Source organism: Coffea eugenioides, chromosome 2 (genome assembly GCF_003713205.1).
Source record: "Coffea eugenioides isolate CCC68of chromosome 2, Ceug_1.0, whole genome shotgun sequence".
Taxonomy (NCBI): Eukaryota; Viridiplantae; Streptophyta; class Magnoliopsida; order Gentianales; family Rubiaceae; genus Coffea; species Coffea eugenioides.
This window is the reverse complement of record NC_040036.1, coordinates 16,662,949-16,677,428: the sequence shown is the minus strand read 5'-3', so window position 1 is coordinate 16,677,428 and position 14,480 is coordinate 16,662,949. Positions and strand designations below refer to the sequence as shown.

The 14,480-nt window shown below is 34.9% G+C and overlaps 1 protein-coding gene across 4 annotated transcripts; it reads right to left on the bottom strand.

Annotated features, from left to right (window-relative positions):
• Positions 1-4,489: 4,489 nt before the first annotated feature.
• LOC113762174 (integrin-linked protein kinase 1-like) lies at positions 4,490-13,337 on the bottom strand. Of its 4 annotated transcripts, none has more exons than XM_027305487.1 (13): positions 13,179-13,337; positions 12,191-12,640; positions 11,151-11,225; positions 10,944-11,039; positions 9,361-9,449; positions 9,133-9,253; positions 7,899-7,978; positions 7,091-7,153; positions 6,847-6,965; positions 6,488-6,573; positions 5,863-5,984; positions 5,091-5,202; positions 4,490-4,827 (listed from the first exon to the last, which is right to left on the bottom strand). In XM_027305487.1, the coding sequence occupies exons 2-13, from the start codon at positions 12,539-12,541 to the stop codon at positions 4,741-4,743; spliced, it is 1,401 nt and encodes a 466-aa protein (XP_027161288.1). In that variant the 5' UTR covers positions 12,542-12,640; positions 13,179-13,337; the 3' UTR covers positions 4,490-4,740. The 4 variants fall into 4 exon arrangements, with proteins under 4 accessions (XP_027161288.1, XP_027161290.1, XP_027161287.1 ...); XM_027305489.1 differs by having other exon boundaries at positions 12,191-12,572; XM_027305486.1 differs by having other exon boundaries at positions 13,183-13,337.
• Positions 13,338-14,480: the final 1,143 nt, after the last annotated feature.

Below are 14,480 nucleotides of genomic sequence, written 5' to 3'. Positions count from 1 at the left end.
ATATCTAGATCTATCAATTTGGCATGATTGGAGGACCATTAATAGGACATAAATAGAGTGAACCTACCTTGAACGATGTACAAATGAACAGATGCATAAAGTTCTTAATTAGGTTTGAGTAAATATTGATTATTTATCTTGAGGTGCTAAATTGACACCCCCTAAATTGACACTTTTAATGAATTAATGATTTGTACGATCTACATTAAAACTTGTATAAGATGTGATTTACCATGGAAGAGTACAAGTGTAACTTATTATCCATGTTTTATTTGTTGGCTCCAGTGCAACCAAAGAGGAAATTGGCTAATAAATCTTATGAACAAATAAAACAAGTTAAAGCTAGATTTGAACACCATAATCATGAAATAAACAGTTAAGTACAACAAAACAAATTACAACAAAGTAAAAAAGTAGGCAACAAAACAAACTTGATGTACAGTGGTTTTTGCAATCCCCTTCAAGCCTTCATTCTCTACCCAAGCTCTTTGAGTCTAGTATCTTTACAAGCTTCACTAGCTTAATTTCTAACGCTTAATGCCTTTCCAATCAAATGAGAGCCCCCGCGTGAATGGTCCAGCGGTAGCCTCCTCCCACAGGGACCGAGAGGTCCCGAGTTCGAGTCTCAACTCTGCTGGATTCCTCCGTGCACTTAACGTGCTAGGGTTGGGTTGGGGCGTCGGGCCCGGGCCGCAGGGGATTAGTCGGGCCCCGTAAGGATTGACCCGACACCCCTGTGTCGAAAAAAAAAAAAATCAAATGAGAAAAAACCCTTGCACAATTGGCAACTCTTGTAGAAATCAGCTCCAAATGAGTACCCTTACTCTAATTGAGTCAATCTTTATACTCTCTCCACAAGAAACCTCGTTAACACTAGTACAACAAGTTTCAATCTACAAAGATTCTCTCAGAGGCAGAAACAAGCTCTTGCACACAATAATTTTGATTGCTTTCCTCTCTTGAATGCTCTCGAAATCATTTTCCTCAAAACGGATGAGACTTGGTTTTTATAAGCTAGGTTCCTCCAACATTCAAAAAATTCGTTGTTGGGGCCCTTGGGGGGATTGGATAGTTGAATTCGTGTGCTTGCATCTGGACATGAAACCGAACAACCTCCAAAACGATTTTCTTTTTTGTCTTCGAGGAGTTCAAATAGCCGAACCTATTGCTTCATACAAGGTATGCGTCCGACAGATGACAAAAATCTATAATTTTTTCTATTAAAAAACAAATATGGTCTAGTGATGCATTGCTCTCTATGAAAAGAACGTTATTGGTTGCCATGAATCTTTAATGATGTGATATGATGCTAAGCCTAACCTCGACAAATACAAATCTAGGATACCAATCGTTAGACCTAGTGTCTAAGATGAAATTGGCTAATAAACCTTATCAACGAATAAATCAAATTAAATCTAGAGTGAAAAATAACAATCATGAAATAAAAAGTTAAGCACAACACAACAAAAACAATAAAGTAAAAGAGTAGGAAGATAGAAAAATAAACTCGATTTACAGTGGTTTGGCTTTTTTCTTTGGTGCCTGAGTCCGCGACCCAAATTAAGCTCTCGAGTTTAGAATTTCCACAAGTTTCACTAGTTTGATTTGGTCAACTGAAAGTTATTTCAACCGGGTGAGACAAAGACTTTTGTACTATTAATAGCTCTTATACAATGAGAGTTAACCTCGCTCCTATGAGTATCCCTACTATAATTGAGCAAGGATTTTACTCTCTCTATAAGAAACAACAGACTAGCACAAGAAGTTTCAATATACAAAAATTCCCTCAAATAGTAGATGATGAAATTAAGTTTTCAAGTAAAATAATTTTGTTTTCTCTTGCATGTCTAAACAATATTGTGGCACAGGCATTTTTCTCAATATGGACGAATATATCTTGGCTTTTATAGGCTAAGAACAACATTCAAATAAATTCACGCGGGGCAGCACTATAAGATACGATAGCTGAAAAAGCCCTGAACCATGGAAAAGCTTTTAAGTTGTACCGTGAATAAATAAATGCATATTTAGTGAAAAGATTAGTTTAAGGCCTTCAGGACTAGAAGCATTAACATCAAGATGGGGCCAAAGCAGTTTATCCAGGAAAAAGATATTAATAACCCATTTGGAAGAAAAAAAAACAAAAAAGAAGGTTGTAGTCCTCAGTTTATCCACTTGAACGTTTCTATTTCAGTCCAAGTATATGCTATTGTATGCTGATTTCGTTCCTTTCCAACTGGGGAAAACATAAAGGACTGTAGACCCCAAACTGATTATTTGTATTTGAAAGAAAGAAGCCAATTGAATAACTTGAGGTGAGAATCAGGCAACCCATTTTTCACTATAATTTGTCTCAATCATTTAGGTAAGTAAATCTTTTATGACCATTTGTTGCCTTGGATGGTTTAATTGACCTTACACCATGTTAGTCCTTGAGTTCAATATTTACCTCTCCCTTCTCTTAGTTGCCAATTTTGCATCCCCTCCCCTCTCCAATCGACTATGCCATTTGGATTAATAGCACGGTATAGTTGGGTTAAAATTTATCAGACATTGTGCCAATTATGTAAAATGCACACATTTGCTTCATTTCTACAAGAGAAAAAGGTACTAGCTCACTTAAATATATCAAATATGCTTTTTGAACAAAAACCAAGATAATTTTGAGAAATTTCCCAGCAGAGTTTTTATGCATTTCACTTAGCACCGATGAGGCTTCTAATGATATATACATTTACCTTCCCTATTTTGATTTTGCATGTAACAATATCATAACACATCATGTCTGTGACAAAAATCCATACGAAATCTGAGAACTGATTTCCATTTACATGGCCAATCATAATATTCTTATTTAACTTAAAAAAGGCATAGTCATGCAGGTACAAATGAGCAAATTCCAGCTTCATGAGCCCTTTTTTCTGCATTTCGATACCCTTATTTCATTTTAAAATGTTACTTCACTTTATTGTAGTCTAAGTAAGGATAAGCGGGAAAGAATATTTTGTGCAGAGTTTTTTTTTTAATGAATTTTGTATATCATTACTACTAAATTGGCTCAATTACAAGAAAGTTAAAGTTAATGGAAGTGTATAATCAAAAAATTCAATGGCCTATGTGCAATTGTTAAAAATTTCAGGGGCGGCTTCTGAAATCACTCCTATCACATTTTTGTCTACACAACCCTTTTTTCTCTTTTTTTTTTTTTTTTGTCGAAACGATATATGATTTTATAGATGAAAAGAACTTTTACAGTTTCAAGTAAAGACTTGAGCGAACTTTACAACCAGTGCATACTAACACTGAGGAATCCAAAATTCCTGATCTACAACAAAGTCTAGCGCTTGCACGCTTATCCTATGAGTAATATGGTTAAGATTCCTATTAATTAAACAAAAGGAGCACATACGAAACAAGGACTTAAGACTATAGATATCCTCCATCAGGGTGAGCATTTGCATTTCCTGAGATTTCCTTTGCTGGAGAAGAGTAAACGTTACCTTGTTCTGGATTTGCACTTCAATCTTCTCCAACTTCTGGATTACACAACCCTTTTCTCCACTTGGACTTTTATCTTCTGATTTGGGCTTTATCATTTTCCAGGGTTCACTTTAATATTTAGAGGCTGCTTTAAACCCCAATAAGTAAATAAATAAATAAAAGCTGACATAGTAAAACAAACTTCCATTTCCATAGCAAAAGTCTCGGAAGAACAAAAAACAAGCACTAGTTAAATTCCAAAGATTGTGTATCGTATAGAATTTGAATAAATTTTATATATACTATCACGGTCAGATGGATGACACATGAGCAAATTTTGAATTTCACGGTCGGTATATCATATATGTAATATATATAATAGTGTAGTGTATATACTGACAGTATATATAAGATTAATCCATAGAATTTTCCCAAATGTTTTAGGCCATGTAACGTGCTTCCTTACTGATCACTATCTCAACAGACCTGTCCCCATCTCAATAGATAAAGGAAACATAAATTTGGCTATTAGTTATCTCAATAATGAGCAGCTTTATGCTTCTCCCATGTTCCTGTTTCGACTTATAGTTACAATCTGAGCTACTGCAGCAGCAACTGCACCAGCTGACAGTTGTGGTCCAAAATGTACTTGAATTCAAGACAAGGTTTGGGACCAGAAATACATAGAGATGCAGACACATCTCAATAGACAGAAGGCAGAGGAAAAAGTGTGCCCTTCATCATCATAGGTAGTATCTTCCATGGCCATACCAATCGATAAGGACTGCATGACGAGGGCTTGAAAGAGCTTAGCGGGCTTTAATACTTTGGTTCCTAATAGTGGATCCTGCTTTAGTGTACATTTCATCGTGCTATGGCCATATATCAAGAAAAAAAAAATCATATCCTTGTGATTTTAAGTTCTGATGCCAATAATAAATTCCTTGTGTTTCTCAAAAAAAAAAAAATTCGAGCCATGATGCAAGTAATTCTGCGTTAATGAACAAGATTTTGCTGAAAATTCATACTAATGAAGAGAATGAGGAAGTTATCGACACTGGGAGTGAACTCAATGTCACTAAGAATCATCAGGAGATGTGAACAATGTGGCAAGAGGGCCAATTATTTTGCAAATATTCTAAAGGCCTCGTGCGGTACAGATAGCAATCAATCTCTTCTAACTTTGGCTGGAAATTCTCATAGCAGGAAAAAGAAGTAAAACTGCATACTTGAGCCAAGACAAAAGTATACCCAGATGACCTAAATGCTGCTGGTAGATCGAGAAGAGGGATCTAAATCTTTCTTCCACATGGCCTCCACTCTCTGGAAACATTTCAATGGTCTGACCTGTACATTTAGGCACACATTATCAATCATCAGCACAATGAATGAGTGAAAGACTACCTCATCTGCATCCTATATTATTAACAAGTAGACAGGTTTCCAGCCATTTTCGAGGTTAGAAACGGATTTTTTGCAAATCAAATTGCAAAACCCCACCTAACAGCCACTTGCTCAATAAATAAGGATGCAAAATTAAAAAAGTATAGACATGCAGTAACGCAGACACAAACAACAGACATCTAGACGGATTTGAAGAACAGCCTGACCTTCCAACGACTTCGGTGGCCAAATTTGTTGGAGATGATTTCCAGCTTATGAATTATTTGCTCAAATGTTGGTCTATCTGCTGGAATTTGGCTCCAACATTCCTCAATCAATCTGCACAAAGACAATTGGAAATATAAAACTTCCGCTACTAGATAATTCAACACAATCTGCTGCAAAAAAATATAATTGCATCATAGAAGAAACAGAAGATGATTTATTTGTCCACATGTGAGGAGATACAAAATTTTCACAAAAAAAGTTCCAAGAAAAAAAGGACAACACTTTTTGATAGAAAACGAGAGGAAGATTACATTACACTTTGTCAGGATATTTGGTTTTGGCATTTCTCTATAGTTGCAGGGATAATAATAATAACATCTCTTTCACAATTAGGATAGTCTAACAATGAGCACAAAGAAAGGTTTAGAGTTTTTTGAAAACCTCGAAGGTGCATGACTGCACCTGCGATATCTCAAAATATTTCCCAGTGCAATTGCATCACATAATATCTCAGCAACTAGTTGCAACACACCAACTATATTCTAGGCACAGCTCAAGGTTGCACAGAGTGGAAATAAAGAATAAATGCCAGTGAAGACGGCCAAATGCACTGACAAAGCATACCAGGAACACAAAGAAAAGCTTAGCGTACTGCAATTCAGAGAATCTGAAGACAGTCAAAAACATTTCAACCCAATAATGCTGCATGCATCATTTGAGGAGAGAGCTATCTTATTAGCACAAGTTTTATGTTTGAGAAGAAAAACTTACTCTTTTATTCCATGGGCATAAAACTTCGTTGGAGCTTTAAAAGGAGGGCGCTGTTTCATGGCATATAAATCAGGAACTTCACCTGCTTTCTTTGTATAAAATGGTGGGCATCCTTCAATCATCTATGGTAGAGAACATCACAAAGATTAATTTACGAGACTGTTTGTGACAAAGAAAATTTGTCTAAATAGTCAGAGCTTACCGAGTCAATGAACCACAGATAACCCAATAAAATAGTGCAAATAATTGACCAACTTGTCCTCCATGGGAGTGATAAAGAAATTGTGCTTCAAATTAGTTAGCAAAAGGTAGTTTGTAAAGTTCTCAAACAGATTCCTTATTTTGATGGGGGGAAAAAATAAGTGACATCAGACAAAAAGGAAAGTAAGACATGCTAGAAGAGGAATCAACAGACTCTGTTTATATTTGGGTAATTGTAAGAGTCGTTATGCAGACTTTACACAGGTATGTAGCAAATTAGCCCTTCAAAAACAAATTGAGCTCAAGAACAAAGGATGAGACCTATATTTGGGGTGATAAGAGTGGCTATGCAGAGTTTACACCGGGATGTAGCAAACTAGCCTTTCAATAACAAATCAAGTTCAAGAACAAAGGATGAGACTACCTCTTGTAAAATTAGAGCAAATGAAAAAACGTCCACCTTGGTATCATATTCTTCATCCCTGAAAACCTCAGGAGCTTCATATCGGCCTGTAAAAAAACCAAAAAAAAAAAAAGTTAACTAAATAATGGGCTCATCATGTAGGTCATCAAAATCAGATAACTACGCTGTGTGGATGGAAAGCATGCTCCAGATGTATATTACATCCTACTGGGCAGATAAATAACAAGTTATATTCAGTCTAGTGGCTCATCAATTCAAAGTACACAGACTACCAAAAACTCTCATCTAGTGCTTTTCTCAACGTGTAGCAAGCAAGCATCTATGAGAAGGACATCAAAAGTCCAAAAAGCAGCACTCACAAGAAACTTCATGATATGATAGAGGCCTATCTTCTTTAACCCTTTTGGCAACTTTTAGTAGCTTGGTAACTCCGAAGTCTGCAACTTTGAGATGTCCAGAATCATCTCGCAATATGTTTCTGTCATATTACGTGTACACAACAAAAACAATAAATTCAAACCAATTAGCCAAATGTCTGGATGTCCAAAGTTCAGCATTTTTTCTTTGCATATGAAACTGAGAATTTGAGGAAGAGAATATTACGAAGGCTCCAGATGTCGATGAATAATTGCTTCTGGTTTAGTTTCATGTAAATAATTCATTCCTCTGCAAGGCCAAAGGTAAAAGAAAGTATTCAGATCCTGCTGCAAAATCAGAATTATCACTTTTTTCACCAATAACAACTTTTGATATCCTGAACAAAATTAAAAAGCTTACTCAAACAAATCAAGCAACAGCTATCAACTTTGCGACTTTCATGTAGATATAAAGAAAGAACTTTTGTACAAGAACAATAAATCCAGCAAACATGAAGTACAAAATCCGAACAGTGAAAAAATAAAACCAAAGTATCTCTCCACACAACATGATTTATACCTATGGGCTTGTCATATTATACAGATGCTTCTACGCTTCTATCCTTCCACACTTCAAAGGTTATAAATAAAAAATAACTCTATCGGCCAAAATTTTGGCTGAATTACATGCACGAAGTTGATTGGCATTTGAGCAAAGATTATTGGAAAATCTTTCCAGGATCTAACAATTAAGCATAACAAGCAGCTCTCTGAATAATGTTATAAAGTACATAGGAAAAAAAAAGAAAGAAAATAACCATGATCACTATCTCCAATGGCAATTACTGCTTATTACTACTTAACACCAGATCCGTCAACAGACACCAATCCGAGATTCATATTTACTAACCACAGATCCATCAACAGACACCAATCCCAGATTCATATTTACTATTATGTACCATATGTATGATGCCAATCCAAAATTTGATTGCAAATTTAATTATCATATGAATTATGTCATTGATGTACAGAAGATAGAGTACATTACATACCTTGCAATATCCAACGCATATCTGAGAGCTATGGTAGGTTTAAGGGCTCTTTTTTTCTCCAACAATGAACGCAGATCACCCTGGAGGTGCACAGAGATCAATATCGAGCTAACTATTCTAAACATTAGTCACATATTCATAATGCCATAAGATTATTTGCTTCAAAAATTAAATATCTGCCACATTTGAAATCTCTTTAGCAAATATTCAAAAGACTAGTTAAAGAACAACATAACTGTAATCTATGATATCCATATTTGATATGTGACAATGCCGTTAATGTGGTTACCTATGCGAATGGAGTTAACTGCATTGAAAAGTACATTAACCACATTAACTGCATTGAAAGCGTAACCCAATGCATTGATATATGACAATGGATTGATTAAATACATCTATCAGTGCAGTTAATTTCAAAACCCATATCACCCAGCGATAACAATCATTACGACATCTTGAACTTCAACAATGGATAGCTAATTATTCTTCATTGTAGTTAACTTTTGGACTGTGGTAACCTCCTGCCACCGAATTAGAGCACAACATAATACCAAAAATAGGATTGTTTTGGAAGTTGAAAATCATGTTATTCACACAATCCATATCATCTATGAATGAGATAGGGACAGAAATCTAGAAGTGGAAAAGTTGCTGACAGAGTGTCTCTCCATCATCCTCCTCACCACCTACATGCTACCTTCTTCCATACTAGACAACAGTGAAAAACAATTTGTAACCAAGCAAGCAAACCAACCAACCAACCAAGCAAGTTTGAGAAGAATAATGACAATTATTGGATAATTAATATAACCAAGCAAAATGCTCAAGTAACTTGTGCAAATCCATTTTCTACATATTTTTGTTATCCTGTGACCACTAAATTGCTGTACGCTCAAGATGCTGATCACTGAAACTCATATTACTGCAATAAAGTACCAAATAAATTGATAAGCAGGATAATGCTCAGAGATGTAGCTGACCATCTAATTTATGTTCATTAAAAAGTAACGCATAAAAGAATTGAAGCTCCTTTCTAATAACTAAAAAGAAGAAGCATCCTTGCAACAGTAATTCTGTATTGGCAACAAGAAAATTTGTAAAGTCAATCTTTATACTGTGAAAGCTATTAGGACATGAAAAAAACAGACAAAAATTGGCAGAGAAGGAGCAAAAAAGTATTTAATCTGGTTTCAATTTGCATTCATTTTGAAAGTATTCCAGGGGTCAAAAGTACCTTTGGAAGATATTCTATCACAATCATCATGGGGCTGCTTTGTGTAACAGCACCAAGAAACTGAACCAAATTTGGATGTCTTAACTTCTGAAGCAAAGCAAGCTCATCTCTAAATGACCGCCTGCACAGGTATTAAACATTCACAAATTTCATACAATTTATAGAGAAACGCAACTGTATAAAACGAAAAATATCAAAAACAACAAAAATATAACATAAACAACTTACACTTTATCTTCATCAGAGATGACTTCCTCTCCAAACTTTTTCACTGCAACTTTTGTTCCTCGCCAGGAGGCTACTTCGAAAGTTGTTCCCTAACATTTGCAACAAACTTTCAAGCATTAAGCAGCTATTTAAAGAATCTGTCAAAATGTTTCAATATCATTCTACCAAGTATTGAAAATGCTTAATACACATAAGTTTCAATGTATACTTATTGGAAATTATTGAAGGTCTCTATTTCTGACAAGTTTCCATAATTAAAGTTACATTTCTTCCTGATTCCTCTGCCACACAATCTGAGAGCCCTAAACATACATATACCATCTTATGATACTGATAAACTGCAATATTATATCTGAAACTAATAAGTAGTTGACAGTCTCCAACAAGAATATAAAACCTTATGAGTCCAAAACTCACAGACTCACCATCAACCTTCCCCTCAAGAGTTCAAAAATATTTAAGTTGAGAACAACGAATAAAAGATCTTGTAATTACAAAGATAACAAAAAAGAACACTTTCAAGTCATAGAGCCACTTTACATCACAACTCCAAGCAAACTTTATTAATTGTCGCATACTCTGTAGTTTTTTTCTGAAGACTATAAAGCGAAATAATGTTCTCACAATGGTTAGGAAGAAACATAATTACAGATTGCTCCAACACAGATGAAAGCTGTACTTATCCCACTGAAACATGAATTTTTTCCCCATGTACTTATAAGTTGTAATCTTATGTCAAGATAAAAGTAACCTAACAAAATGGATTATTCCACCTGAATCCTTAATATTTCTTTCATTCTCACTTCACAGCTCAAACTTTTAATTGGACACACGACGCCCTAAAGTTTTTCTCTAGCAAATGATAACACTTTCCTATTAATTTGCAAAGAAAGCTTTAGAATAGAGGAAATCCTCCCATTACATCAAAACAAACTCTAGTGTTCTATCAACACTAGAACTATACATAAAAAATCAGAAATAGAACAAACACAAGTATAATGATGCCCCAAAGTTACTAACTCCTGCCACACCACACCTCAGACATTTATCTTGGGCACACAATCCCAAATTACCCTCATTTCATACACTATCCATGAAACTAGAACAACACATGCATGCATACATTGCCACTCTTCCTTCTCAGGGATCAAATTGGCATCAGTTCTTCAAAATTGCTAAAAATAGCATATAAACGTATAGGTTTTCATACTTCCATCAATAGTGTGGGTGACTAAGGTGATTGGGACCTTTTGCTAACTTCAAGTTATAAGTTCTCCAAAATAAAAGTAACGTTACAAAGTGAGAATCAATCAAAACATTAGATGTGTAAAGTCAAATTGGTCCTGGTCTTGTGCCAAAGCCCTCAATCAAGTTCCTTGATATCCTCAACTTGACAAGGCCAAAACCACTCAGTCTAAGAATGGAAGAATAGCATTTTATAAGTAGATAAAGTAGTTATAGGTCAGATTAATAACATAGCATAACTGTGAATTCAATTTTGCATCACATAATACAGAATATTTAAGGGAAAGTAAAACAAGAATGAAGGATTCACTAAATGAAACCAAAGAGTAATCTATTACCTTCTTTATCTCAGCACCAAAAGTGAAATCAAGTTCTTCAGGATCAATCTCGTATTCAGGAATTTCACGATAATTTTTGACATGCATGGGAGCCATCTAAATAAATGTATCCAATAAGGAGAATCCAAACGTACAGATATCAGTTAAGTGTATCCTCTTATAAAGACCCAAAGTAGAGGGCAGGGACTGGAAAATCAAATGACATACCAAAGGCTTTGCACCATGCTTCTCCAATAGTTTGACCACATCATGATTTTTGTAATGAATAGCATCTGAAAGAGGCTGTTAAACCAAGACGTCATTGTTGTGAAAAAGATAAACAGACAAGGTGAATGAGAAAGATTCAAGCTTTCAGTTAGCCATTGAAACTAAGGTCGACGTGAAACACAGAATTTAAAGAAAGAAAGACGGCAGACAGTTAAATGATATTCTTCCAAAAACTATACTACACATAGTGCGATGATTTATATCCCTCTTCCCTTCTCTTCTATTGCATCAATCCTTTTCTGCCTCATAAATACAAACTAGAAAGAGTTTTTACAGCATAATATAATGGTATAAACTTATGTATGAAACATATGAACACGATGCTCAGAAGCACAGTTAGGAAGCATTTGCACCTTAAATTTTGAATACTATCAGACACTTGAAGATGTCATCATCACGACCATCAGACAGATTATGGATTATTACTTTTTCTGTCTCCATTATTTCTTATGGCAAACAAACAGAATCAACTCTGTCCAAAGAATGCTAGCAATCTACATTTGGCTTCAACTGATACAACTACTTGACTTGAACAGATATTTACTACATTTTTTCCATTCTGAATTCCAAGGGACTCCATGCACCAACTGGTAGTAATGGTAAGTCATTGTTCAAGATCAACACAAAATGCACAATATTTATTCAACTCTTTCCAGTTATTATAAAAAATTTAGCAAGCCTAACTAAAGGAATCAATGTTCTAAACAATTCAAAATGACTCCAGAAAAAAAATAGAATAATTCAAAATAACAAGAGGGCTACTATCCAAACAAGGAGACATTTTCTGCAATTATTCCACACTGATAATGCTAGCTTGTATACCCAAGTCTTTTATGTCAGTTACCAAGTTAAGATATCCAAAAAAATAGTAATAAATGCAAACAATATACCCATCCAACATGAAAGCATCACATGACAATTACAACCATAAAAATATGAAACAAATATGGCTTAGTTCTGTTCAGGATTTGATGGCATACCGTGCTGCCCCACCGATCTTTGGGGTCAACTTGAGCCTCATTTTCAATCAACAACTTGACAACATTACTAAACCCCTGGCAAGCAGCAACGTGTAATGCTGTCCGGTCATCAATATCCCGGAAATTTACATCGACACCGGAGTCCAAAAGCTCCTTAATGCCATCCAAGTCAACCTCATTGGCAGCATACATAAGCCTCACCCCTGGATCAATATCCTCCCCGTTCCATTCCTCTTCTTCATAATCCTCCTCATCATCATCACCTTCCCTCTCCAACTCATCACTCCACCTTTCTGAAGCAAGTGATGATTGCCTTCCTAATGTAAATCTCACCGACGTTTTTGCCTCCATTTTCAAGAAAGTGGATCACTAACTCGATAAACTAAAATTCAAATATTCCAATTTCAATAAAAATGATCAACACCTGAATAAGCTGAAACCCCAAAATCCCTATATCAAGAAAAATTATCAATAGGTGAACAAACTAAAATCCCCATGGCAAGAAAAATGATGCATAAAAAAATCTATAAACAAAATTCCTAAAATTCGTATATCATAAAAAAAAAAATATCAAGAACTCAACAAACTAAAATGCCAAAATCTCACAATCCCAATATCAAGAAAAATTATCAAGAGCTCAATAGAGTAAAACTTCAGCTTCAAGAAATTGATCAATAAAAGAACTTTAGGTAACTAAGGCCCCAGTGCAAAGCCCTGAAATTTCAATACTTTTAGTACTTCAATTTGAATATGGGATTTTCGATAACTATGGGGGAAGCAGGGAAAACCCAGAAATGGTTTGACTTTGAAAGACCTTTTTTTATCTGACAAGCAACAGCTACTGTATGGGAGGGATTTTGAGGTGGTTTTTTCTGTTTTTTCCTTTATTTTTATAAATTCTGGATCATCATTGACTGATGCAACTGCATATTGTGGATAGTAAAACAACTAGAGAAAGTAATATATAACAAGGGATCAGTGAAACGACCTACTTTGAAGTGGAATGGTTTCTAGTGTTTGTTAAACTTTGACGACAAAAAATGGGAAAGGACTGAAGGAGTGAGGAGGAAGACACGTGAGGTCCTCGTCCGAAGGTAGGAGCGTGAAGGGAAGATTCAGCTCACTGGGAAGACTTTTTCTGTTACGCGCCTAGTCGGTGATGGATTGAGCCAACTTGGACGCTGACGGTGGTAAATTGGTTGTGATTGGCGAAAGGTATTTTTTTTATGGAGTAATTATATTTTCCTCCCCTAAGGTTTGGCAAAATTACTAAACGAATTTTGTAGTTTGACTAAATTACATATAAACCAAATTTATGCTAGTAGGGAAATAAGAAAATTGTCCCCTACAAAAGAAATATACATTTCCTTCTTTAAAGGTTTGTTTAAATTATAAAAAGGAACATATAGTTTGACAAGAATGCAATCTAACATTACAATATCCAACTATTTTTTTTAAAAAATACCCTTAATATGATCCAAGAAAAAATGAAAACCAAATTTTAAAAAAATTAATCACTTACTACTATGAGAGGCTAAAATTGATGTTTGCTAAATCATAGAGATGTAAGTTGAACATTCACCAAATCACGAGGAAAGTTTTTTGCATTTAACCCAAAGATTTACCCATAAGTAAAGAATTTTATAAGTTAGCCAAACTCAGCCCCGTTTGGCAAATGAGTTTTTTGAGTGTTTATCTAAAATTTTACTGTAACTTACTGTAGAAGTTGTAGGAAAAGTTTTTGAAATATGTAAATTTTGAGATATTTTAAAATATATAGTTTAAAATTTTTAAAATTTTTTTTGATGTTACTATAAATAAAGTTATTAAAAACTTATAGCAACAAACTTGATCGAAAACTTATTCGCCAAACAGCCCTCAAATGTAATTAGTTGGTTTTTTTGTATGGTCTTTATAACTCATCAACTGACGGCGTAGGTTCTGTAGGAAAGCTTTTTCCTTTTTCTTTTTTCCCCTGTAGAGTGAAAAGTGGGAAGAATTTTTGCTATGGTTGTGTCTTAATAACAAAAGCTGTCAACCGCGTACAGGTATAGCTGTTGATGCGGAAAAAGTATGCCTTGTGACGCGCTGGAACACGCGCTGAGATGACAAAGAAGCCGACAAATATTCCGATGTGGAAAACCAACGCAATGTCTACTCCTCGTTTGGAGATTTATTTTCTTTTTCATTTCTTATTTTAGTTTTTTTTTTTGGTGTAACTCAAAAGTGAACCACCATACTGTTTGAAAACTTCAATTTCATGAAACATCCTTTGTCTTGTAATTTCTTC